Source organism: Paroedura picta, chromosome 16 (genome assembly GCF_049243985.1).
Source record: "Paroedura picta isolate Pp20150507F chromosome 16, Ppicta_v3.0, whole genome shotgun sequence".
NCBI classification, from domain to species: domain Eukaryota; kingdom Metazoa; phylum Chordata; class Lepidosauria; order Squamata; family Gekkonidae; genus Paroedura; species Paroedura picta.
Window position 1 is genome coordinate 17,663,322 of NC_135384.1, and position 25,803 is coordinate 17,689,124.

The 25,803-nt window shown below is 47.5% G+C and overlaps 1 protein-coding gene across 1 annotated transcript; it reads left to right on the forward strand.

The window, feature by feature from the left end:
* The first annotated feature begins 1,332 nt into the window (after positions 1 to 1,332).
* On the forward strand, positions 1,333 to 25,803 carry KCNA7 (potassium voltage-gated channel subfamily A member 7). The gene is made up of 2 exons (XM_077313943.1): positions 1,333 to 1,893; positions 24,850 to 25,803. Exons 1-2 carry the CDS (start codon positions 1,333 to 1,335, stop codon positions 25,708 to 25,710), a joined length of 1,422 nt encoding a protein of 473 aa, XP_077170058.1. The 3' UTR covers positions 25,711 to 25,803.

The following is a 25,803-nucleotide window of genomic DNA, read 5'->3' on the forward strand; positions in this document are numbered from 1 at the left end:
CACTTATGCTTCCCAGCCTGCACAATCACACCACTTCTGGGGGTTCTCAAAGTCTGAAGAATGTTTCAGGGGTTTCTCAGCAGTAAAAAAGTTGAGAAAGGCTGGAATAGGCAATCTCTGGTGTACACAAAAAAGAGTATGACCATGCAGGGGACAGCAAGAAAATAATTAGATTAAGGTGACCAGATTTTAACATTGGTAAAGCGGGACACCATTGACGGGGGGGGGGGTCTTGATTAAAAATTTGGTCTAAATGGAGCAACAAAACTTTTCATAGAATGCATAGAACACAAAAATAGTATTGTAATATATATATTTTTAATTTCAATGTAAGTACAATTTGGGCTTGGTCCCTTGGTCACTTTTGAATGTGGATATTAGCAGCTAGAGAAGGGTTGCTTAGGTGCCAAAGAAATGTGGCTGAGTGGAAGATCCCTTGGCCTCCAAGCCAAATCTCAATAGTAGCCTTGAGCCACAGTCTTCTCTCTTCCAGCTTAGGCGATCTCACTTGCTTCTCCAAGAACCCAGGAGTCCTGGTTCAAGTACCACTCTCTAGAGAGCACAAGAGTTCAGGCTTACAGGCCTCCTGAAGGTGCCCTGCCAATCCTTTTCAATGCCCCTGGGCACTCTGCTTGCCCCTATGTCACCACCATTCCAGTTATTTTTAGCTCACCACCCCCACCCCACCCCCACCCCCGTCAGAGGACTGCTTGGATTGCTTTTAGGCATTGGGATGGGGGCGGTGCTGAGATTTTGGCAAGGGGGCCAAGAGTCTGTACTGTCCTGGGCAACTTGATATCTCTAGGTCTGGAGAAAGTGTTTACAGGCAGAAACCTTGGACGCTGGCATTGGAAGACAGGGGTTGTTCTCAGAAAGGGGACATAGAGAAGGGCTGTGGGGGAGGATCTAGAGTAGGGGGTCTAGTCCATCTGTGTGGGGGGGAATCAGAGCAAAACTGGATGTGGTGGGGCACAGGAGAATGATTTTAGCAGGAAATGCCAAGAATGAAAGGAGGTGGCATGAAGTAGGGAACTAATAAGGAGGAGGGGTTAGAATCAAGCCAGAAACTAGATCATGTTTGAGGTACAGAATGAATCCGTGAAGGCGGAGGAAGGGGAGCTAAGGTGGTCAGAGAGGAAGGGAGGGAAAGAGCCGGCTGAGACACGGATAAAGATGTGAGTGATTTCACTTTGCAAAGGGCACAGAATAGCTGAACAACTCAAGGAAAGCAGAAGCCATTTTCTGGAGAGGTCGAAGGCCTCAGGGGTGGGGTGAAGTTGGCATCATGGCTCCCTCCCTCATCCCAGGATCCCAGTAGCTGCCAGCTGTGCCATGGATGAGCTGCTGCCGCCAACAGTGGGGGTCCATTGCGAGGGGCGTCCCCACAAGGACTGCTGCGAACGGGTTGTGATCAACGTTTCAGGCCTACGCTTTGAGACCCAAGTGAAGACCTTGCGCCAGTTTCCCAATACCCTACTGGGTGACCCACAACGCCGTGTCCGCTATTATGACCCTCTGCGTAACGAGTATTTCTTTGACCGCAATCGGCCCTGCTTTGACTCCATCCTGTACTATTACCAGTCTGGAGGACGGCTCCGGCGGCCAGCCAACATCCCCATTGACGTTTTCCTAGAAGAGCTCAAGTTCTATGAGCTTGGGGAAGAGACCCTCACCAAATTCCGTGAGGACGAGGGCTTCATTAAAGAGGAAGAGCAACCCATGCCTGATAGGGAATTCCTCAAACAAGTGTGGCTACTCTTTGAGCATCCCGAGAGCTCCCAGGCTGCCCGCATCATCGCAATCATCTCTGTGATGGTCATCCTGATCTCCATTGTGATCTTCTGCTTGGAGACCCTGCCGGAGTTTCGGGATGACAGGGACGTATCATTGCCGGTGAGTAGTGACCACCATTTTCTTCTCTTGCACTCTGTGAACTCCTTTCTTTCCATTTTCTTCTACAACTAACATAAAATGTTGAGTAGATTCAAAACAAAATCTTAATTTCCTTCACTTCAATGGTCAAACTGAAATTCTAGTGCTGTCGTTTAAATTTTTTTAAAATATTGATAGGGCATCTCTAGTTTTGCTGCATTTTTTTTGCAACATTTCTCTAAGCTCGAGTTCATCATCTTTCACTATCATCTCTCCGCTAACATTCAAAATTCAGAAAGTTACTTTGAATTTAATGTATGCAAAAGAGTAAATGCGAATTTAATATTCCTTTCAGCCCTTCTTCCTGCTGACTTCCCATTAGGCCACTGGCAGGAGGCAGAGGGGCACAGTTGCCAGCTCCAGGTTGGGAAATTCCTGGAGATTTGGGGGTGGAGACTGGGAAGGACAGGGACCTTAGTGGGTTACAAGGCCATGGAGTCCACCTCCAAAGCTGTAATTCTGGGAGATCCTCAGGTCCCACCTGGAGGCTACTAGCCCCCCCCCCCCCCAATTCATCTCATTGTTTCCACCTAGAACTCTGAAGCCAGCACATCACTGTTAAAGGGTGAAAATAACATAGTCCGAGTCTGCAACACAGTCAGTTTCAGACAGTAGCCCTGATGGTCTGCAGTAGAACAGTTAGATTCAAGACCCCGAGCACTTTAGAGACCAGCAAGAGCTCCAGGGTGTAACGCTTTGAACTCAAAGCTCCCTTTTGTTAGACACCCTTGATGAAGGCAGCTTTGACTCTCACAAATGTATACCCTGAAACTCTTGTTGGTCTTTTAGGTGCTACTGGATTATCATAGAATCATAGAGTTGGAAGGGGCCTTACAGGCCATCTAGTCCAACCCCCTGCTCAACGCAGGATTAGCCCTAAGCATCCTAAAGCATCCAAGAAAAGTGTGTATCCAACCTTTGCTTGAAGACTTCCAGTGGATTCAAATCTAATTCTTCAATCCAAAGACATTTCTTACAGTTTTGCCCTGACACCAGCAAACATTGATTCCCCAAATGGGCTGGATCCTCCCTTCTTAGTATGGGAACCTTGTGAATTAGTATGCCAGGGACAGACCACCAGACACTCACTTCTAAGATAACTATTGGAATAAACCATTGACAAGACAGCTGATGAGGCACATTCATGAAAAACAGAAATAACTTAAGCATTCCTTTCTCCAGCCCCTCTCAATCCTTTAGAGACCCATATTTATCGAGGACTTTTAAAGGAGATTCCAAGCCAAAGTTTGGAGAAGTAAGAGGCTGCAATTTATGCAAAGGATCCGAAATTATGTCTCATGAGGCTACAATGTTTGGGATTTGCCCTATTAATATAAATCATTTGGTAAACCTATGTGACATGTTTTCAGTTTTAGCTTGCCTCTTTCACAACAATCTGAACCACAAGAGAAGCGAAATTAAAGGTGGATTGTCTTGCTTTTTATTATCACCCCAAAGGCAGGGATACATCTGGCAATGGGTCATGGAAAAGGTCCAAAGCTAAGTGAATTGGCTTCACATCGGTGGGTCCACAACCTCAGCATCCACCTTGGGACCTTCTCATAACCTGGCTGCACATGTATCTCTGCTACAATTAGAGACACAAATGTATGAATACACCCTTTGGTGCCATGAACACAATATTTCAACCAATCTCCTAATCCATTCCTATCAATTGTCTACCTTGAGACATCTCAAATCATGGAGTCCTTCCAATTATGGTGCACAAGAAAGAGAGGAATAAACCATTGACAAGCTGTCTTGTCAGTGATTTATTCATGGGAGGTCCCCAGGCTCCCATCATCATCACCATCATCATCATCACCACCACCACCACCACCATCATCATCATCATCATCATCATCATCATCAGGGTTGTGTGCGGTGGCATCCAAATCGACCATTCCAGGCCATCACAGCCAGCATTGTGCCCCGGGGGGGGGGGGGGGAGAGGAGGCGTGGGTGCCGGTGCATAACTCGGCACACACACGCTGGCACAGAGGATGTTCCTGGAATGGCCAATCCGGACTCCACCGCACACAACCCTTGAGAGTTTAAAAGGAAACCAGATCTATGTAGCCAGAGATCCAGTGGCTCTTAGGAGAGTTCCCCCACCAGGCCCTGAGGAATTATGGGAGTTCCGGCAGGGCCCTGATCTCTTCAGGGAGCTCGTTCCACCATGTGGGGGCCAGGACAGAGAAAGCTCTGGCCCTAGTTCTGGTCTGACACGCTTCTTTGGGGCCAAGGATCATCAGTCAGTTGGTGGTGGCAGAGTGTAGGGCTCCTTTGGGGGTATAGGCAGGTAAACTGGGCCCAGATCCTGTATCGTCTTGAAGGTGATTACCAAAACCTTAAGCCTGATCCAGAAATCAGCTGGGAGCCAGTAGACTTGGTGAAGTGCTGGCTGAATGTGTGCCTTCCTGGGTGTATTTGTGCGGATCCTGGCTGCGGCATTCTGGACCAGTTGCAGTTTCTGAATCAAGGTTAAGGGAAGGCCTGCATAGAGCGAGTTGCAGAAAGTAGGATTTCTAAGTCACCATACCAAAATGTTGAGAACCACTGCTCTAAGACCTTGGGGATACTGGTTCCCAGTGCTAATTGCCACCTTCCTTCGTAGTATCTCTAGGGAAGCCATCCTCCAGATCCTGGGCATCTCACAGAATTCTAGCTCATCTCCAGACTACAGAGAGCAGCTCCCCTGGAGAAAAATGGATGCTTTGGAGGGTAGACTCCATGGCATTGTACCACAGAGAGCCCCACCCCCACAATCTCCAGGAGTTTCCCAACCTGGATATAGCAAGCCCACCCCAACCACCATCTTGCTGCCAGTAGCCAGGGGGGACCTGGCAACCCTAGTCTCTGCTCAGAATTCAGAAGACTCTCCCCCCTCAAGATAGTCCCAAAGTGTCCTGTGAGTCTGCTTTGGCGCCTGGCTTCCTGATCCGTTGCCAGCTACTGAGGCAAACCCAGTGTTAGCTATTCAGCAGTGGGACTCCGGCCATGAGCAGGTGGGTGGGATTAACACCTGGTGTGCTGTATCCACCACCCAGGGCTCCTGACTTTCTGACAGCAGCAGTGGGAGGGGGGAAAGAGGATCATTGATGTCATGTTTGTGGCTTTTAAGGCCAGAAAGACATGTCTTCTGAGGCCAAGAAGGGAATCCCTGCAGGGCTCTGTAGACCCCTGCTGCCCCTCCCCTATACCATGTGCTGCCCTGAACTCGCCCCCCCCCCTCATTCCTCTTTCATCATCGATACACAATCATGGGTCTGGACACCCCTGGCAGTGGTTCAGTCCTAAGTTAGCACTTCATATACATTTTAGTCGTCACACCACTTTCCTTCTTCCCCAGCCCCCCAGATAAATGTATGCCGTTTGCAAATTATGTTCTGAAATTGAGATTTTGGCATTAGAAATACATTTTGTATTGTATGCCCCCTGTCCCAGCTTCTTAAGAGTCATTAGAAGTAATAGGAATAATGTTATGGGTCACCAGAACATTTCCCCAGCCAGACAATGAGAAGATGTAGGGGGGGGGGGGGGAGGTCAGTAAAAAAAATGCTGAAGAGTGGTTCCCCCCCCCATACTATGGCCCTCTTGCAAACTAGGAGCCTCACCAACAGCTGCTATTTACCAGTGGGAAATTCTCAGAAGATCTATTCACAAATCTCTCACAGTCTGGCCCTTGGGGATCTTTTACCTCCCAGTCATCTGGCTTCCCACCCAAAATAGCCTACAAAAACAGGCTTGCCTAGAGAAATTAAGTCCTGTCCATTTGAAGCTTAATGGGCTGTGATTCACCAGGTGAAGCTATATACCTCCATGCTATGGAAACCTTCCACTGCTCACTGCCACATATTAGGCTTCTGTTAAAGGGGCAGGACATTCTTCTCCAGGCTTGTTGTTGTTGTTGTTGTTGTTGTTGTTATTTATTATATTTATATAACACCCTCCCTGAAGGCTCAGGGCAGTTCCCATAAAATGGAAACAATACCGGTAACTTATTTTTACAATAATAAAGTGATAACAACAAACAACATAAAACAGTAGAAAAATATAGCAAACATTAATGCTTACTGATAGCCCAGGGTTGGCCACCTTAGACCAAAGTTCTCCTTCCTCTCTCTCTGCAACTCGCTTCCATGCTGGCTGCCAGACTGGAGCACAGATTTTAAGAATGTCCACATGATTTTTCCCAGTTGTTCTCCTTCCTAAGTTTCCCTTTGTTTGTTCCAGTGTTTCTGGAACCTACTTGCTACACACTATATCATAGCAAATTGATGGGCTTTCCCTATATACATCCTCCCTATTTCCCCATGGCGACATCATAAACTGCTCTTGGGAATCCGGGTGATCCCAACCTGGGACCAAGGAGGATGGAATCCTGTTTCGATCAGCAGCTGCATGTTTCCTGTTCACTACCTACATTTTTTTCAATGGAACTGTTTTATTAATCATAGTGGTTTATTATAGTGTAATCTTAAAATGTAGTTAGCTGCCCTGGTGCGGGACATAAACAAACAAGTCCATTTACCTCAGTTACCTTAGGACTGTATAATTCAGGATAGCCCTGCAAGCCTTCTTTTTCTTTTTCCCCTCATAAAAACAACTATGCAGAACTCCAGATGTGGTGGAAATAAGGATTACACCAAAGAGTAGGTGAATGTCCATGTCAAGCATCCAGTAGGGATTTTATGGTTCTCCCCTTGCTGACTCAGAAATATTTAAGAGCTGAATTCCTGGATCTGTGATCCCATTCATCAGTTAATGGTTTCAGCTTCAGCACTGTGGGTATGGCGAAATCCCCAGGTATGTGTCACAACTGACGTCTTTTGAGATATTTCCCAACGACAGTTTAAATGCGGACAAAGTGAGAACTGAGTTGCTTGGTGAGTGATCATATCATCAACTTACTACAGGCCAAGCCACAATACAGGTTGAGATGACACATTTCACAACAGCAAAAGTTCATGAACTTTGCAGTCTGCACCTCAGAGATTCCCTCCGTTGTTAGGGGGTACTTGCCAGTGTGATAGATCCAGGTGGGCAGCTGTGTGGTTCTGAAGCAGCAGAACAAAGTGAGTCTAGTGGTATCTTTAAACTTTGTTGGTCTTAAAGGTTTCACTGGTCTCAAATTTGGCTCTCTTGCCAATGTGATTAAAGGAAGACAGTAGTTTTTTATGCTCATTCAAATCAAACCCAGATTCTGTGACCTTGAATCAGGGGAGATAAGGTAGGGGGTGTAACTTTTTTTTTTTAAAGACATTGAAATAAACAAGTTGCTTTCAGAAAACAGGTGTGAAAAAAATGTAAACATTGTGTGCAGCTCCTGGGCAATTTGAGTGCCTGTATTTCAAGGAAGTAAACAGAGCCAGTGTGATGTAGTGGTCAGGGGCGGTGGCTTCTAATCTGGAGAGCCGCTCCTCTGCATGCAGCCAGCTGGGTGACCTTGGGCTCACCACAGCACTGATATAGCTGTTCTGACCGAGCTGTAATAGCAGCCTGTTGTGGGGAGAGGAAAGGGAAGGTTCTTGTAAACCGAGGCTCCTTTTGGTAGAGAAAAGTGGCATATAAAAACAACTCTTCTCCTTCTTCTTGAAGATGTACTTCTTGTGCATTTATGCAGCTGCTTAACATAGAGAGATTTGCTGTCTGGCCTTCATGATGCAGAGAAGGGGCTTTGCATGCAGAAAGAGTTGCAAATTCAGTCCCCAGCATCTTCAGGGGAAAGGTCTTGGAGGATTAAAGGGAGAGGATCCCCTATGAGCTGTGCAGGGGACAGAAACCCCATCTCTTGTAGTAGGATCTTGGAGTGGTGCCTTATTGACCGTTTACGCACTGGGAACTTCACTGCCCCAGCTCCCATGCAGGAGCACAACTTGGGAGTGGATGAAGTGCACTGGGCCAAATGCTCCCCCATGTGGGTGCAGGAAGAGGTGGGGCAACCTGCCACGACTAAAACTCCAGCCTGCATCCCAGCATGAAATCTCCAGTGTGTAAACGGTCATTTGGGTACCTGTATGTTTACAGTTACTGACCTAAATAGCCCAGGTCTGCCCATTCTTGCCATATGTCAAAAACTAAGCAAAGTCAGTCCTGGTCAATATTTGGTTGGAAGGCCATCAAGAAAGACCAGAGGTACTATGCAGAGGCCGGCAATGAATGTCTCTGTCGGGGTTTCTCCGACTTCGCCGCTCCTACCCGGAGACCCACCAACGAGAGGCTTATTACCTGGACCTTTATCCAACCCTGCAGAGCCGGGTCTAGGGGAGTCCTCGGCGGGGGGAATCCCCAACGAGGAACAGTGTTTACACTTGGAGGACTGGAGAGGAGTGAGGAGCGGTCTTGGCCGGGCAAGGAGCCGCCCAAGATTGAAACGACGGATGCAAGACGCCGGAGCTTCTCCTTTAAGGGTTCGGTGGGCGGGGGATGCAAGGGAGGAAAGCTACTTAATGGGAGAGGTCGGCGTCAGTGAGGAGGTGGGGTTCGGGATAGTGCAAAAAACTATCATGAGCCCGGGAGTTTCAGCCCGAGTTTCCCGGTGGACTCCATTCTGAGACGTCGACTATCTGCCTCAAGTGCTATTCCGACCTGCCTTCCCGTCTGCGGACACCGTGGCGGAGCAAAGAAGAGGAGCGGACCCCTCGAACCCTGACAGTCTCTGGCCTTGAGACCCCTTTGGGGTTGTCATATGTTGGCTGCAACTTGACAGCAAAATAAAAAAAAAATGTTTACAGCTACAGGGCAAATACCGCCCCCCCCCCCCCCCGCTGGTTGTTTCAGGTCAGAAAAACAATGTGGGTAGAAGCCCCTCCTCCCCTTGTATCACATTTCTCTCTTGACTGATTTTTCTAGGAAAGCAAACAAAATTGACTGGGAGGTTCATCCATAGGATTCCCAGCCTTACATATAGCTCCATAGACCCAGATCCCCTCTGTCTGATCATTCTTCCTCGGCCTAACCCTCCTCAAGGCTTTCGGGAGAAATGATCTTTGTTAGTAGCCATATGGAGACAGTCAAGGAATGACGCTTAACAGAATAAGAAGGTGCCACTGACTTATCTAATTTAAGGTGACCCACTTTTGGAGGGACATCTTGGGGCACCTGGCAAATTGTACTTAGGTTGAAATTAAAAAATATATATTACAATACTATTTTTGTGTTCTATGCATTCTATGAAACTTTTTGTTGCTCCATATAGACCAAATTTTTAATCAAGAACCCCCCCCCCCCGTCAATGGTGTCCCGCTTTACCAGTGTTAAAATCTGGTCACCTTAATCTAATTATTTTCTTGCTGTCCCCTGCATGGTCATACTCTTTTTTGTGTGCACCAGAGATTGCCTATTCCAGCCTTTCTCAACTTTTTTACTGCTGAGAAACCCCTGAAACATTCTTCAGACTTTGAGAACCCCCAGAAGTGGTGTGATTGTGCAGGCTGGGAAGCATAAGTGTGCACATGCCAACTCAGGGCCCTCTGCTCCCCCACCCTCCAGGCCTATCAGTGGCCAGTTTTGATCATATCACCCGATAAATGTTTAACAAATTTTAAAAACATACACAACATTAATTCACTCCCACCCATTCGGGAAATCCTTCCAGGGCCATCAAGAAACCCCAGGGTTTCATGAAACCCAGGTTGAGAAAGCCTGGCCTACTCTACCAATGTTCACTTTGGCATGTATATCTTGCATTAGGGAGATGAAATCCTTATGGAATTTCAAGCTGAATACAGGGATCCACTTATACCAGTCTTTCTGAACTTTTTTTACCATTCAGAAACTCCTGAAACATTACTTAGGCTTTAAGAAATCCCAGAAATGGTGCAATCATGCAAAATATGGTAGGGTTAAGGTCTCTCCCCACCTGGGGCCTCTCCCCTTCCCACCCTCTCATGCCCACCATTGGCCATGGGGGGGGGGTCATATGATCTCACAACACCTATGTTTATTAATTCCCACCCATTCAGGAAACCCTTCAGGAAACCCCAGGGTTTCACAAAATCCTGGTTGAGAAAGCCTGACTTATACAATCTTCTAAATTATTAATAAAAACAGCAATTTACTGTTGATCTAAGCCATAAAACAAAAGATATAGAATGCAGACCTTACAATTGCAGCAGATTTGTAAGTAAGGCTTTTTATGGTGTTTGCTATGCCAAAAATACAGCAAGGGAGAATTTGGAGGTACTAGAGTTCCAATTTCTTCTTTTCTTGTCTTTTCGACTCTAAAAGATTTAGAGAGCTGTCTCCATTGTCACTGTTGTTGTTATATGTTGTTGAGGATCTCTAGCAAAATACAGGGGAAGTGCCATCTGGGGGTATCTGGGAATCAAGTACATCTGGCCTCAAACAGAGCCAGGCCCTTTTCAGTCCTGGCCTCCATCTGATGGAATGATTTCCCGGAAGAGCTGCAGACTCTACAGGAACTTTCTCAGTTTTGTAGGGCCTGCAAATTGGAGCTCTTCTGCCAGGCTTTTGGTGGGAGGCCAGTGAATACTGAATTTCATGCCATCACATGGGGCCCTCCTTAAGGTACCCCGGTCCTCAAGTGGGAGATGAGGAGGTAGAAGAAGCTGGGGCAATTATGGATTTTAATTGGTTTTAATTGTAATGTGTATATGGTTGTGAACAGCTCCGAGTTCAAAATCCTGAATGGGACAGTATATAAATTTAATAATATAATTAATTAAGGCCCTCCCTAAAAATTAATATAGGAAGCTCAGCTCAGTATTCCTATGGCACTGGAAACAGTTTTTATGTTATTGATTTACCGCCCTCGCTTTCGGCTCAGGTGGAGGATAGATAATTAATTTTGTCCACACGAATACAGTCATAGGGAGATCACATGGTGAGTGTTTTCAGAGTCTCGACCCCTCATCCCCTCGGAAACTGAGAAGCCGTCAACCTGGTGGAGTCTCTTTGCTTATTTTAGCCACCGCAGACTAGAAAGCCATCAACATCAGAAGCTCATTACTTGGAACTGAACAGCAAAGCAGTTTTATGTAATGGCCCGAGTGCTGTCTATGCGGTTAAGCTGAGCTACAATTCGTGCTTCTTCAAGCAAGCTCCTTCCCTCTGCGGTTGGGTGGTCTCCCCACCCCTTCACAGACACACAAAGCTAAATAAAGCTCAGGACATCTTTTGCCAATGTGGTGAACATGAACAAGAGAGAAGGAGGCGCTTAGAGCGCCTCAATAAAGTAACATCTTTAATTGGTTTATATTGAACATTTACATGCAGTTCATTTTTATACATCCCTGAAATCAATAGTGGAAATTTGGGATCTGAGAATTCAGCCAAATTATATTAATTCTACCAAATTATATTATTCTTGTGCTCATTTTCTTCATCTGTATCTTTGTCTTGTCTTATGCCTGGAGGGGAACATAAAACAATGAGGTCCTCAAGGCAAAAGTGGAGGGGAGGCAGAAACTTCTAGCCTGATGAGGGCTGCCAGCACTGGGCAGGGACCTGGGGATTTGGGGGGCAGATCCTGGGGAGGGACTTCAGTGGGGTATAATGCCGTAAAGTCCATCCTCCAAAGTACCTATTTTCTCCAAGGGAAATGATCTTTATTGCCTGGAGGTAAATTGTAATAGCAAGAGATCTCCAGGCCCCACCTTGAGTTTGGCAACCCTAATGCCAATGAAGAGTTGTGCTGAGCTCAAAAGGTGGCACAATGATTTATGTTGTTTAGGGTTGATCCTAATGAAAGGTCTCACATGGATTTATGTTTTGGATTTCAACTGGGCAAATATGGCCAGTTTCAACAACTTTCTACTTGCACCTTGAGAATTGTGCTGGTATCCTCATCTATCCTAATTAGACTCTTTCCAGCGTTTTCCAGTAAAACCACAATGATCTATGGACTTTTAAGGATTTTATTTATTCTCTCTGCACAGTGTCTATTCTGTAGACTTGTAAGGGACTTTATGAATTATCATCTCTCTGTTGCAATTCTGATTCAGAGAGAATTTCCGCACATCTTTTAAAATACCGTTATGCCAGCTGAGTGGTGTAACACTAAATAAAATCGCGCCTCCTGGCGCCTACTCATCTGTTTTGCTGTCTCGCTCTTCTCTGCTGCCATTTCACGCTTCTCCCCCTCCACAAGTGCTGCTGCTGGGAATGACGGAAGAGACCAACGCAATTTATACGCGACTTTTTTCCGCCTGTCAATCAAGCCAGGCAGCCAATCCCCTTTCCCCATGCTTTAAAGGGCCTGCAATGCCTGCTGTTTTTTTAAAAAATCAGCACTTTTCTGTTGAAATACCTATGTATCTAATCATAGATGCATACTAGTGCTTATGTCTTGCTTCTTGCTTCTTTAAAAAATAAATCTCATTCCTGATTGTGGGGCGGGGGAGGGAGCATGGAGAGATGGAGAGGCATGCTTTGTATTACAACTTGGGGGAGGGGGATTTTTTTTTTGCCTTTGCCTGCATGAATGAATGACTTTTCGTTGCTCCAGGCTTAAAAAAACCCCTCCCATCCCCAGGAGAAAGGAAAGGGAGGTGGGTGCAAGGGCAAGACATTGGAGGCAGAGATAGCGCTTCTTCGTCTCCATACATTTTTTTTTGCTGGTGACCTGCTGGTTGCTCTTTGGTAGGTAGTGCTACATATGTTGTTGAATTCACTTTTTACGATTCACCAACTAGCGCTTTAAAAAGGCGGATATAGCCGTCCTTTTGCTGCTTGGACGCTGGATGTTGGCGATGTCATGTGGAGGGGCCAGAATATAATGCCTACTTATGGTAAACGTTACACTATATTTAAATGGTGCAGAAATGCCAAAAGTGTTGAGGGTCTGTAAAAATGACAGAACATCTTAAGAGTGGTGAAGCTAATTTGAAAACTCTCTTGGTATTATTTACTGTCTCACTTATTATTTACAAAAACCCCACATACCACTTTTCAATTTGGGTTCACAAAGCAACATATGTAAGCAATTTAATGTGATTACATAAAACAATTAAAATATGTAGTTTTTCTAATTCTTGTTGTTCTAAAACAACACAAAAAACAAGCATGCCTCGTTCTCATTTGTTCTGAAGTATCTGTTATGTAAGCACTGAAAATTGTTTGTTTTTAATGTGTATGCATGTGTGTCTGTGGGAGAGAACCCATAGAGCTGGAAGGGGCCATACAGGCCATCTAGTCCAACCCCCTGCTCAATGCAGGATCAGCCTAAAGCACTCCTGACAAGTGTTTGTCTGGCTGCTGCTTGAAGGCTGCCAGTAAGCAGTTTACCACCCCCTAGGAAGCTGATTCCACCTCTGAACTACTCTTACTATAAATTTTTTCCTTAATATTCCTAATATTTATTTCATAAATAATAATATATATTTTCCTAATATACCTTTTTGCCTATGATTTAAACCCATTACTTTGAGTCCTACCCTCTGCTGCCAACAAGAACAGCTCCTTGCCCTTCCATGAGGGCATTTCCGCACCTTGAAAATGTAGCCAGAGAGCCCTCGGAGGCAGGCAGCATATTGTGGCCCCTTCACATGACATCACCCACCTCCAGAGGCTGGCCAGCTCGCAAAGTCCTCGATTTTAATTCGTGACTTGGTGAATCCCAAGGTCATTTCCGCATATCATTCAAAATAGCGACATGTATTCTGATCCCAATCGCATGATAGTATATTGCGCCTCCTGTCCCCTCCTCACCTTCATGCTGTCACACCTTTTTCAGCCATCATCACGCACATTTCCCCCTCCTCAGCTATGGTTTGAAAAGGCGGTTGAGAGAGCAATGCGCCTCTAATCGGCCTGTCAATGACAATAGCTGACCAATCCCATCCAGACATATCCAGTCGGTGGTTCCTGCGATGTCCGAATTTTTTTTCAATTATGACTTACTTATTGCTATGCATATAGGCTGCATAATAGATGGATAGCAATATTAAAAATTGAAAGCAATGTGTTGCACATTTGTTGCCATGCAAGACAAACAACAACAAGAAATACAGCAGGGTGAGAGTGGCAGATTCTCACCGCCCAAGCTGTCAAATCTCCGTCCCTTCCACCACTTCCCCCTTGCACAAGCACATGCGCACACACTCCCCTGCAAGGCCTCGCGGCTACCGCCTCCCCCCCATGAACACGCCTCCCTGCGAGGCCTCGCTGCCACTGCTGCTCACACACAAGGTACTTACTAGGGGGAGGGAAGGGACTTCTTAAATGACAGGGGGTATCTGCCTCCTTCACTGGGCAGGGAAAGGGGAGGAGGGGGTGGGAAAAAGCTGACCGGCTACAGCGCGTTTCCCCCACCATACCTTCCTGCTTTTCACATGTGTGAAAAGGATCTAGGAGTCTTAATAGACCATACATTGAACATGAGTCAGCAGTGTGACTCGGTGGCTAAAAAGGCAAATGGGATTTTGGGCTGTATCAAACAGAGTCTCGTGTCCAGATCACGGGAGGTGATGGTACCGCTGTATTCTGCTCTGGTTCGGCCTCACTTGGAGTACTGTGTTCAGTTTTGGGCACCACTGTTGAAGAGGGATGTAGACAAATTGGAGCATGTCCAACAAAGATGGTGAGGGGTTTGGAGACCAAGACATATGAAGAAGGGTTGGGGAAGCTTGGTCTCTTTAGCCTAGAGAAGAGACGACTGAGAGGGGATCTGATAACCAGTATTTAAAAGGCTGCCATATAGAGGATGGAGCAGAGTTGTTCTCTCTTGCCCCAGAGGGACAGACCCAGAACAAATGGGATGAAATTAATTCAAAAGAAATTCCGTCTAAACATCCGGAAGAAGTTCCTGACATTCAGAGCAGTTTCTCACTCAAACAGGCTTTCTCGGGAGGTGGTGGGTTCTCCATCTTTGGAAATTTTTAAGCAGAGGCTGGATAGCCATCTGACGGAGAGGCTGATTCTGTGAGGGCTCAAGGGGGTGGCAGGTTACAGTGGATGAGCGATAGGGATGTGAGTGTCCTGCATAGTGCAGGGGGTTGGACTAGATGACCCATGAGGTCCCTTACAACTCTATTATTCTATTATATTCTTCTGCTGCTTAAAGGCTGGTTATATGCTGGGGGGGGTCATGCATTTTAGAGTGGTGAATCCACTTTTTGGGATCCACCAAGTTGCAAATTAAAGTGAAGGACTTTGTGAACCAGCTGCTGGGAAGCCTCTGGAGGTGGGTGATGTCATGTGAAGGGGCCACATTATGCCACCAGCCTCCGGGGGCTCTCTGGCTATATTTTCAAGGTGCATAAATGTCCCCAAAAGTTTTGTTGTTGTTGCTTGGCTTGTGTGGCAACGAATGTGCATTGCTACACATTGCTTTCAATTTTAATATTGCTATGCGTGTACGATACAGTGTATGACAAATGAGTCATAGTAAAATGAAAAAATTCAGACATCGCAGGAACTACTAACCAGATATGCCGGGATGGGATTGGTCGGATAGAGTGATTGACAGGCCGATGAGAGGTGCATTGCTCCCTCATCTGCTTTTTCAAGCCACAGCTGAGGAGGGGAAGATGTGTGAGACAGTGGCTGAAAAAGGCACATCATGAAGGTGAGGAGGGGACAGGAGGCGCAATAAACTATTGTGTGATTGGGATCAGAATATGTGGCGCTATTTTGAATGTTATGAGGAGCTAAATGACAGCCTTTCAGTTACTTAAAGAGAGCAATCATGTACCATGCCCGCACCCCCTTTCCTCCAGACTGAACTTGCCCAAGACCCTCAGCCTTTCCTCGTAGGGCTGGGTCTCCAGGCCCTTGATCCTCTTCATCACCGCCCTCTGCACCCGCTCCAGAACTGCACACAGTCCTCCAAGTTCAGCTTGACAGGGGGACTTTGACATCTTGTCATTTGGATGTTATGCCTCTGTTGATCTTTTCCCAATCACTGTAGCTTTTCAACTACATATGTGGTTTATGATTTTGGACTTTTTATTGATTTTATTGTTTTACTAGTATATCCTGGATCATGTAAACTCTTTATGGTTTTAAATGCTGTAAACCTCACTGAGCCATCTATGCCAAGAGGGGTGGTTATAGAAATCAAATAATAAAAAAATAGGGCTGCAGAATTAGAGAACAAAGCAAACGGACAATTGACTAGAGCAGGATATACCCTAGTTCAGAAAGTGGACTGCAAAGGCAGGAGACAGGGCAGTGAAACCAAGACAATACATTTTTATTTTTATCATCATCATCATTATTATTATTTGCAGTTTCTGCAGATGTATCTTTTATATGGGTCAATTGACCGAATAAACACACTGGACTGGATTATTTTATTAATTTGATTTTTATACCACCGCTCCCATAACTTGTTCGCGGAGATTAACAAAGTAGGAACATCCATACAATTTTAAAATCTCCATAAAACAATTAAAACAGTTTACAACACATGGCAAATGGTGGCGACCTAATATGACCATCCCCCCTATTCCGGGCATTGGTCAGTGTAGTTGAAATAGTAACTGAAAGCATAACATAAGATGGAATAGCCCCGGCAATTAGGCCCCTCAACAGTCTAGCACTGCAGTTCAATAGAGCCTTGGGGGGAGGGGGGAACCCGATCGAAAACCCCGGGGCTCCCACCTGGCCTCAACCAAAAGAGTCAACCCTGCAGTAGAGGTGCAGACTTTATAAGGCTGCAAGAGACAATCTCTCACTCTTTTTCAGCTTAGCCTGCCCCACTGGGATGCCAGACTCCAACAGTCCCCCTGGAGGAAGTGGAGGCTTTGGAGGGTAGATTCTAGGGCATTGTACCCCATTGAAATCCCTGCCATCCCCAGACTCCATCCTTAAATCTACAGGGGTTTTCCAACCTGGATCTGGTAACTCTAGCCCCATTCCACAGTTTGTGGCCAAGGGGACCTGGCAACCTTATCCCTCATCTCTTGTGAGGGGAAAATGGGGGAGTACAGGCTGCTTTTGGTCTCCCATTGTGGAGCAAACCTCAGTATAAATACATCAAAATAAATTTAACTTGTTCCATCAAAAGGGCCAGATTTCTGTGCTAATTATCTCCTATTTTCAATATGCCTCAGGCTTGAATCCTAGATAAGGCTGGCAGTTTGTGGGGGGCGGGGTCTGGCTCCTCAAGGAATCCTACAGATAGATCTACCCAGTCTGAAAGCTATTCTGAGTCTGAACAGGTCTGAGACAACCCCCCCCCTTCCCTACCTCCTATCTCACTTGCAAGGCTAAGAAGCCCTGCTTACATAGTGAACAGGAGTCAGAATTAGCCAGTTGGGAAATTAGAGCTGACCAGAGGACAGAGCAGGGAGGGTCATTTGACCTTGACATTTGGCTTTTCTCCAAGCTTTGGGAACAGTTTTTTATTCCTTCTGGGACTATCTAGGCCAACCTGGGCCCATTTTGGACACAATGGGATTTTGCAGCTGGATTTTCCTGTGCAGACCAGGAAAATCAACTTCCAAAGTGCACTGAAAGTGCATTATCTAATGTGTGGAATGGGTCCAGATATCCCCACCTTGATCCCCTTTACCCATGGCCTGACTCCCTCTAGCAAATGCCTTGATCTGCAGCAGATAGATCTCAATATATTATCTACCCCTCTTTACGCTAAAGTAGTTGCCAGCAGCCATTACTTATATGTATAAAAGTGCAGCCTCCAAATTTCTCTCCATGGTGCTTAAGTTGTATAATCATGGACTGTTTCTGCACAAGGGATGTGGCTGGCCCCACCACCTGTTTGCGTACGGAACTAAATCCCACTTCCTCATGGAATCGGGCACAGTCCGGGGCAGTCCCAGTGCTGACCAGACTCAGGCCCTCACTTGCCCCACAGCAAAGGAACATGGATAAATCCGTATCCCCTTTTTTGCCACAGGACACAATGAGGTGTAAGTCTGAAGGGGAAAATCCGGGCCATCCCCAGTCAGGGCATTGCCCCCCCCCCCCCGTCCATTCCCTGAGCATCACTCCTGTCCTCAACTCTGCTTCCTTCCTCAGCCTCCCATGGCTACATTTTTTTGAAGGCTGGAATAGCGTTACAACACAATGCTAGTATAATGAAATGAAGGGGGTGTCAGAAAGCGGTCAGCGAAGAAAGGCATTTAGGGCAGGTGAGACAGCCCCAGCGCCATGTAGATCTTCACTGCCCCAAGGCTGTTCAGTGCTGACCCTGGCCCATGTGCCTTCATACACCGACCCCAGGCCCCACAGCCTCAGGTCGCTTTTTGACACCCGAGGAGCTCCATTCCCCCTTGGCCCAAACAAAACCAGCGCCAGTGTTTGTGGTGTCAACAAGGAGCACCATGAAAAGATCAGCCTATTTATCCCCATAACATGGTGGCCATTAGAACTCTGTCATAGCCTTTGCTTGGGGGAGGGCGAGGGGACTGGTGTGTGTGTGAAATTTCATTACACTGGAATTGTGTTGTAATGCGACTCCAGCATTAAAAAAAAAAACTTGGAATGGGGGGTGGGACTTCCTCTCCCTCAGCTCTCCTGTGTGTAAACAACTCCTGGGGGCCAATGGGGGAGAGTGAGGCAAGGGCTTCCCATGCAGTAGTGGCAAGAACACGGGCAACTAGCCCCAGGCCAAAAAAACAGGTAGCAGCGCAGCATAATATTCTCCGTGCAATAATGGTCAGGGTGGTGTCAGGTAGATTGTAAGGGAATGGAACCATCAGGGAGGGGAGTTCAGGAAGGCTGGAAAGAGGGGAGGGAGTATGTTAGTGGCAGATCTACTGAGGCAGAAAAATGTGGAAAGTTTACAACAGGGGTCGTCAAACTGCAGCCCTCCAGATGTCCATGGACTACAATTTCCAGGAGCCCCCTGCCAGCGAATGCTGGCAGGGGGCTCCTGGGAATTGTAGTCCATGGACATCTGGAGGGCCGCAGTTTGACGACCCCTGGTTTACCAGATGGTGTGCTTTCTAATTTGGGGCTGGGAGAAGACTGAATAGCAGAGAGTAGGGATGCAGCTGGTCCAAAGCAGTTCCATGCTGGAGTTTAAGCCTTTTCCTTTTCTTCCCATCATCCTTGGCTTTCCCCCTTATCCTCATAGGCTAGAGTAGCTTTCTTCTGTTGCCACTTCTAAAGCCGAGTGCATTTTTTATTCTGCTGGAGGCCCAGTCTCCCTTGACCCTGGAAGCTAAGCAGGATCAAACCTGGCTAGTACTTGGATGGGAGACCACCATGCAAGACTAGGGTCACCACACAGAGGGAAGCACTGGAAAGCCACCTCTGTTGGTCTCTTGCCCTGAAAACTACAGGTCGCCATTAGTCTCCAGTATCATTAGTCTCCAGTTAATGTGTTAGGCTAGGATCTGAGACAACCAGATTCAAATCCCCACTCTGGCGTGGAAGTTTGCTGGGTGATTTTGAAGTCAATAATCAAATAAGTCAGCTGTGACTTGGTGATTCTTTCCATTAGCAGAGGAAGCATTGGCTTTGCCAGGAAGGCACTTTGCCCCAGGAAGACACCTCTCATACTATGGCAGATGGATTTTAGCCCTCTCTAACCACTAGCAGCCAAACAGTCAGCCAGGCTGATCAGTCATCCCTGTGTGGGAAGGCTAGGAGGCTGCCTGGAGCAAGTTCGTGACGGTTAGAGCGGTTGCTCAGTGGAACAGGCTTCCTCGGGAGGTGGTGGGCTCTCATTTTTTGGATGTTTCAGAGCAGAGGCTAGAGACACAAATGCTGATTTTATGAACTTAGGCAGATGGTGACTGGGTGGGCAGGAAGGGATGTGCCAGGGTTCGTCTCTTGTGGCCCTTCCCTGCATTCCCAGGGAATTGCTCAACACCACTGTGTGATGGTAGGTGAATTTCCTCCAGGCCAAGCTGGATTCTGGAGATGTTTTTTTTTTTTGGGGGGGGGAGATTACTTAGGCATGAAATTGGGGTCCCTGTGGGTGGGCAGGGAGTTGTGAGTTCCTGCACTGTGCAGGGGGTTGGACTAGATGATCCTGGAGTTCCCTTCCAACTCTATGATTCTATGTGCTGCTGCCTTTTGATCTCCCAAGGTGGTTCAACAGAGCGGTGATTTTCTGTGGAGCTCTTATTACCACTGCAAATGCAGAAGCATCCAGTGCAGCCATGGAACATCCACACAGCAGTTCCCCCCATGCACCCCCTAACTCCGTCCCTCCTCCCACCCCACTGCCATCCTGCCCCACCAAAGGGCTTTACAAAAACTGGTAATTGCTCTATCACTATAGCATTATAACCGGTGAGAAAAGGCATGAATATCATCATCATTATTATTCCATATATATAAAGTGCAAGTTGTGGTGGCGACGACTCATTTCTTAAAGAAGGAAGCAATTGGTTCTGGGTGGGGGTTATTCCACCAATAGGAAAAAGGCAATCCAAGGGATGTGCCTAGTAACTGCTGATGAAACGGAATTGCCTTTTTCTTATTGGTGCAATATCCCACCACTCAGAGCCAATTGTGGTCTGCACCTGGGAAGGCTTTGGGGAGGGGGAGCCTGCCAGGCAGCTGATCTGAAGGGTCAACTGTTTGGCAGGCCCTTTAAATGCCTCCCTCTAGACCCTTCCCAGGCTATGGAGAGCAAGGCCAATAAACTGTCCAGTCTGACACACTCTGGGCATTTCCAAACATGAAAAATGTAGCTGTACATCTTCCAAATGTAGGTGGCATATTCCAGTCCCTCCATATGACATCGCCGACATCCAGAGGCTGCCCAGCAGCCGGCTCGTGATTTCACCTTTTTTAACGTGCGATTTTGGAAATTGAGAAAAGTGGATTCACCACCCTAAAATGCGCAAGCCACCGGCGAACAACCAGCAGGCAACCAGAATGTACGCATGACAGCCTGCTCAGCTTTGTCCTGCCCTCGCTTCCGCCCGCCCCCCTACATTTCCAGCCCAGCGAGGGAGACAAATTCTACCCCCTGTCAGTTCAAATGTCATTAAGTCTTTCTTTAGTGGTTTTTAAACGAGTGCCTCCTTCCCGTCCTCCTCAGTGCTCAGACCCCCGTCCCTTCTTCTCTCCCCCCCCCCCAGCTGGTCTGCCTGCATGCTCTCAGCCACGCCATTCCATGTCACTATTGCCCAGGATTTCTTCCTTCCCTCCATCTCCCTCCCCGAGCACCTCTCAAGCGGGGTGCTGCCTCTACGCTGCCCATGCCGCCTACGCAGCCTGCATGCTGCCCCCGGTGCCTCCACAACGCCTGCAGGAGGCACAGCTGGTACGGAGGCTGCACAGGTGGCGTGCAGGTGGTACGGCTGGCGTGGAGGCAGGGTGGCCGGCGTGCAGTCTGCGTGGGCAGCATGGAGGCAGCACCTCACTTAAGAGGTGCTCAAGGAGGAAGGGGGAGAGAGGGAGGGAGTCCTGGGTGATTGTGGCATGGCATGGCATGGCATGGAAGGGCGGAACAGCATGCCAGCAGATTAGGGGGTGGGGAGGAGGAGAAGAAGGGATGGGTGTCTGAGTACCGATGAGGAAGGGAACGAGGCACTTAGTTAAAAAACACTAAAGGGAGACTTAATGATTTTTGAACTGATGCGGGGGGGGGGGGAGAATTTGCCTCCATTGCCATGCCTTCTGCTGGCCGGCCATGTTTTGTTTTGTTTTTTGCGGGGGAGGCTTTAACTAATGTGGCAATGCATTTACATAGGACCAAATACGCATTGCCACGTGTAATTTTCAATTTTTTTTAAAAAAGGGCTAGACCACAAACCTCCGATCGCTTGGCTCCATTGATTGACAGGCCGAGGAGGGGAGATTGAAAGAGCGCATTGCTGTCTCTTTTGCTTTTTGTGCAGCATGTGAGAAGGGGAGGAATAGCATGATTTAATATCATGCTATTGCAGGTAGGAGGCATCTAGCTATGTTGACCTCTGTGTGGAAATGTCCTCTGTGTCACACAATGGTCAAAACCCAGGGGTGAGAACTGCAGAAGACCTCTCACTGTGGCCCCCCAAACACCAAAAAGACAGAGTGTTCCATCTTCTTTGTTGATTTATTTGCATACATCCTCATCAACTTAATCACAAAACCAATGTTTGGTATTAGGGTTGTGTGCTTCAGTCACCGAAGCGGCCGTTCCAGCCCGAAGCAGCCAGCACCCCTCCGCCTCCTCAAGTCAGGTTTGGAAGAGATCAGAAGATGGGAAAACATGGACCATTGGGTGACGAGATCATGCAGATGCTCCTCAAAAAGTCTGATCTCGCGTGGATGCCAAAGCAAAGCAAAACCTGCATGTAGAAGCAAAACAGCGACCAACTCGGTTCCTTTCCCCCAGCAGCTTGCAAGGGGAGAGACAGCAATCTCTAACCACTCAGGGGTAGTCGAATTGCCAGTTTGTAGGCAGGAGCTCATGGGAATTGTAGTCCATGGACATCTGAGGGCTGCAGTTTGACTACCCCTGCTCTAGATTATCACCACCTTTTGGGTAGGAGAGACATCTGTCCAGGGTACCAAAGTAAGGGCCAATCAGGATGTGGAATAAGAGAAGATATTTGTAGCTATGGTGAATTTCTAGGGCCTTTACGCACGGGGATCTTTGTTGCAAATTGTTTGTGGAATGAAAAATCGCCATTTAAAATAGTGGAATTCGTCGTTATGCATACCTGCCTTTGTAGTGGAATCCAGTTGCGTTTTGTAGCGTTTCCCACAGGCTTCCGGTCTCGGCAGAAATCGCTAGAAAGGAAGCGCTATGGCCAAGCTCGTCCCGCCCCTGGCCGTCAAGCAGCCAATGGGCAGCCGTTAGCATGCTCCCAAACAGCCCCTTTCCCTTTAAGAAAGGTTTAAAAAAAAAAAAAAACAGACCCATAGCAACGAATCTAGGTAGATTCGTTGCAACGGAGAGACCCATCCAGCTGCCTAATGTGAGCTGTCGTTTGATCATATGATCGTTGCCACGCTGCCTCGAGTGATAAAAAAAAAATCCCCCCCCCCCTCTCACGGGCCTGATTTTCGGCTGAATTAATGTGTAAAAAATAAAGGGACTTTATTTCAGCAAACGGGCTTTTATGTGGTTTGTGCTTAGTGACTAAAGGTAAAGGACTGAAGCCAGGGAAGCCTCTAAACAGAAAGAGGCTCGCTGGTGCGTTTATCCCCGCTCGCTCGGAGAAAAAAAAATGGCGATCGCTTCGCCGGAAGTTTGGAGGACAGGCTCAGGAGGAGGGACTTTGAAGAAATCGCAACAATGGTAACGCACAGGTCTTTATCGCTAGTGTTACAGATTGTTTGCAAGAGTGTAGCGCTTTCCGGAGGGTGAATCCACTTTTTGGGATTCCCCTGAAAGCGCTACAACGAAGCGCTTTTTGCTGATCGGTTTCAGGAGTGTTGCAGATTGTCTATGACGTCGTGCGTTATGGCAAATCAATAGCGTTTCCAATTAGCAACCATTGTGCGATTTTGAAGCCGTGCAAAAAGCCCCCTAGAATAAAGGATGTCTTTATCAGTTTTTTGAGGGGATAATGCAGTTTTTCTCAGGATAAGCCTGGAGGAATGGGATCCTATTATTGGAGGAAGCAGATCGTGGCATCCTAGGGCCAAACTAGGCACAAGAGGCGTGCAATTAAAGTCTCCTGTGTTTGTCTGAAAGCTGATCAGCACTTCCAGGATGAAGATGAGGGGGAGGGGAGGAAGGGATTGTTAACCCTTCCCCCAATGAGTTTCCCACAATTTAGAACTCCCCTCCGAAACTGCAATTAATATTTTGAGGGGGGAGGGAGCAGGGTACAAGTTTTGTATTTGTCACCCAAGGACATAAAAACACTCCACTGCCTCTGGAAGAAGAAGTTCCCTTCATGGTGGCCCCCACTGACAGTCGTCCCCAGCAGGGCAGCCAGTGATGGCATTCTTCAGCTTGAATTCGAGCCAGCCTGGTGTAGTGGTGGACTCTAATACGAAGAAGCCAGGTTTGATTCCCCACTCCTCTGCATGCAGCCAGCTGGGGGACCTCAGGCTAGTCACAGTCTCCTCAGAGCTGTTCTTGCAGAGCAGTTCTCTTAGAGCTCTCTTGGCCCCACCTACCTCATGGGATGTCTGTTGTGGGGATAGGAAGGGAAAGAAGTTTGTAAGCCATTTTGGGACTCCTTTGGTTAATGAAAAGCAGGGTATAAAAAAAACAGCTCTTCTCCTGAGCCTCTGGGGAGGGTGGTGTATAAATATAATAAAAGGTTCCCCTCTTCAAATCTGTTTGCCCTAAGGGCTATGAGTACACTCCCTGGCAGTGAATTATTACCAGTAGTTACAGCAATGGCTGTTAGCATGGATGATTTTAGATTGGACAGAAACTTTCCCTCTACATAGCGCCTCTTACCCATCTGAATTTGTGAAAAAGATGACTGGAAGCAACAGTTTAAATCCTTTTCTATGTGAACCCTTGTCCGATCTTTAAATCTGTCCAATCTTTAAATCTTCAGCGCTATTCTAATTGTTGTTGTTATATGCGAAGTCGTGTCTGACCCATCGCAACCCCATGGACAATGATCCTCCAGGCCTTCCTGTCCTCTACCATTCCCTGGAGTACATTCCCTGGAGCTATTCTAATAGCTCCACTCTAATCATAGAATCAGAGCCTCTTGTGGCGCAGAGTGGTAAGGCAGCAGACATGCAGTCTGAAGCCGTCTGACCATGAGGCTGGGAGTTCGATCCCAGCAGCCGGCTCAAGGTCGGCTCAGCCTTCCATCCTTCCGAGGTCGGTAAAATGAGTACCCAGCTTCCTGGGGGGTAAATGGTACTGACTGGGGAAGGCACTGGCAAACCACCCCATATTGAGTCTGCCAAGAAAACGCTAGAGGGCGTCACCCCAAGGGTCAGACATGACTCGGTGCTTGCACAGGGGATACCTTTACCCTTACCTTCCAATGGATTCCAATGTTTTGTCAAATGTGGTCTGTTTGTGAACTCTTTTATTTAGCCTTAATAAAAACATTTGTCACACTAGCACAGTCATGTTTTAACCTCTCTCTTTCTCACCCTTCCTACTTCCCACAGCCCGTTCATCATCGCATGAACAGCAGCGTGCCACATGTCCCACAAACCAAGAACCATTTTGATGATCCCTTCTTCATCGTGGAGACTATTTGCATTTGCTGGTTCTCCTTTGAGCTCCTGGTGCGCTTCCTAGCCTGTCCAAGTAAGCCAGCTTTCTTCAAGAACATCATGAACATGATTGATTTTGTGGCCATCATCCCCTACTTTGTGGCCCTGGGCACAGAATTTGCTCGCCAGAAGGGTGTGGCCCAGCCTGCCATGTCCTTGGCCATCCTCAGGGTCATCCGGCTGGTGAGGGTCTTCCGAATCTTCAAGCTCTCCAGGCACTCCAAAGGCTTGCAGATCCTAGGACAGACGCTCAAGGCCAGCATGAGGGAGCTTGGATTGCTCATCTTCTTTCTGTTCATCGGAGTCATCCTCTTCTCCAGTGCGGCCTACTTTGCTGAAGCCGATCACGAGGGTACGCCCTTCACTAGTATCCCTGCAGCTTTCTGGTGGGCTGTGGTCAGCATGACGACCGTGGGATATGGTGACATGTTCCCTGAGACTATGGGGGGCAAAATTGTGGGCTCCTTGTGTGCCATCGCTGGCGTCCTCACCATTTCCCTCCCGGTGCCTGTCATTGTCTCCAACTTCAGCTATTTCTATCACCGCGAGACTGAGTGTGAGGACCAAGGCCAATACACTCACATCACTATGTGCCCGTACACCCCACCGCCATCCCCGGCTGCTATCCGGGAGAAGGCTCATCTCAGGGAGAAGCACCACAAGGATGGCATGCAGCATTCAGAACTGCTGGATGGTGTGGTGTCCATGGGCAACTCAGAAGCACCCAACAAACGCCTTGTGACCCAAGTGTGACCATCCTGTCCAAGATCCTGATCCTCGCACCCTGCACATAACTTTCCTTGCACTTCTGTGTCTTAACTCTGTATAATAGGACAATAGATGAGC

Excerpts from the sequence above, each read along its gene's own strand:
- KCNA7 (XM_077313943.1), top strand. The coding sequence starts at position 1,333 with ATGGATGAGCTGCTGCCGCCAACAGTGGGGGTCCATTGCGAGGGGCGT. Across the intron at positions 1,894-24,849 it reads ACAGGGACGTATCATTGCCG|CCCGTTCATCATCGCATGAA; the intron begins GTGAGTAGTGAC and ends TACTTCCCACAG.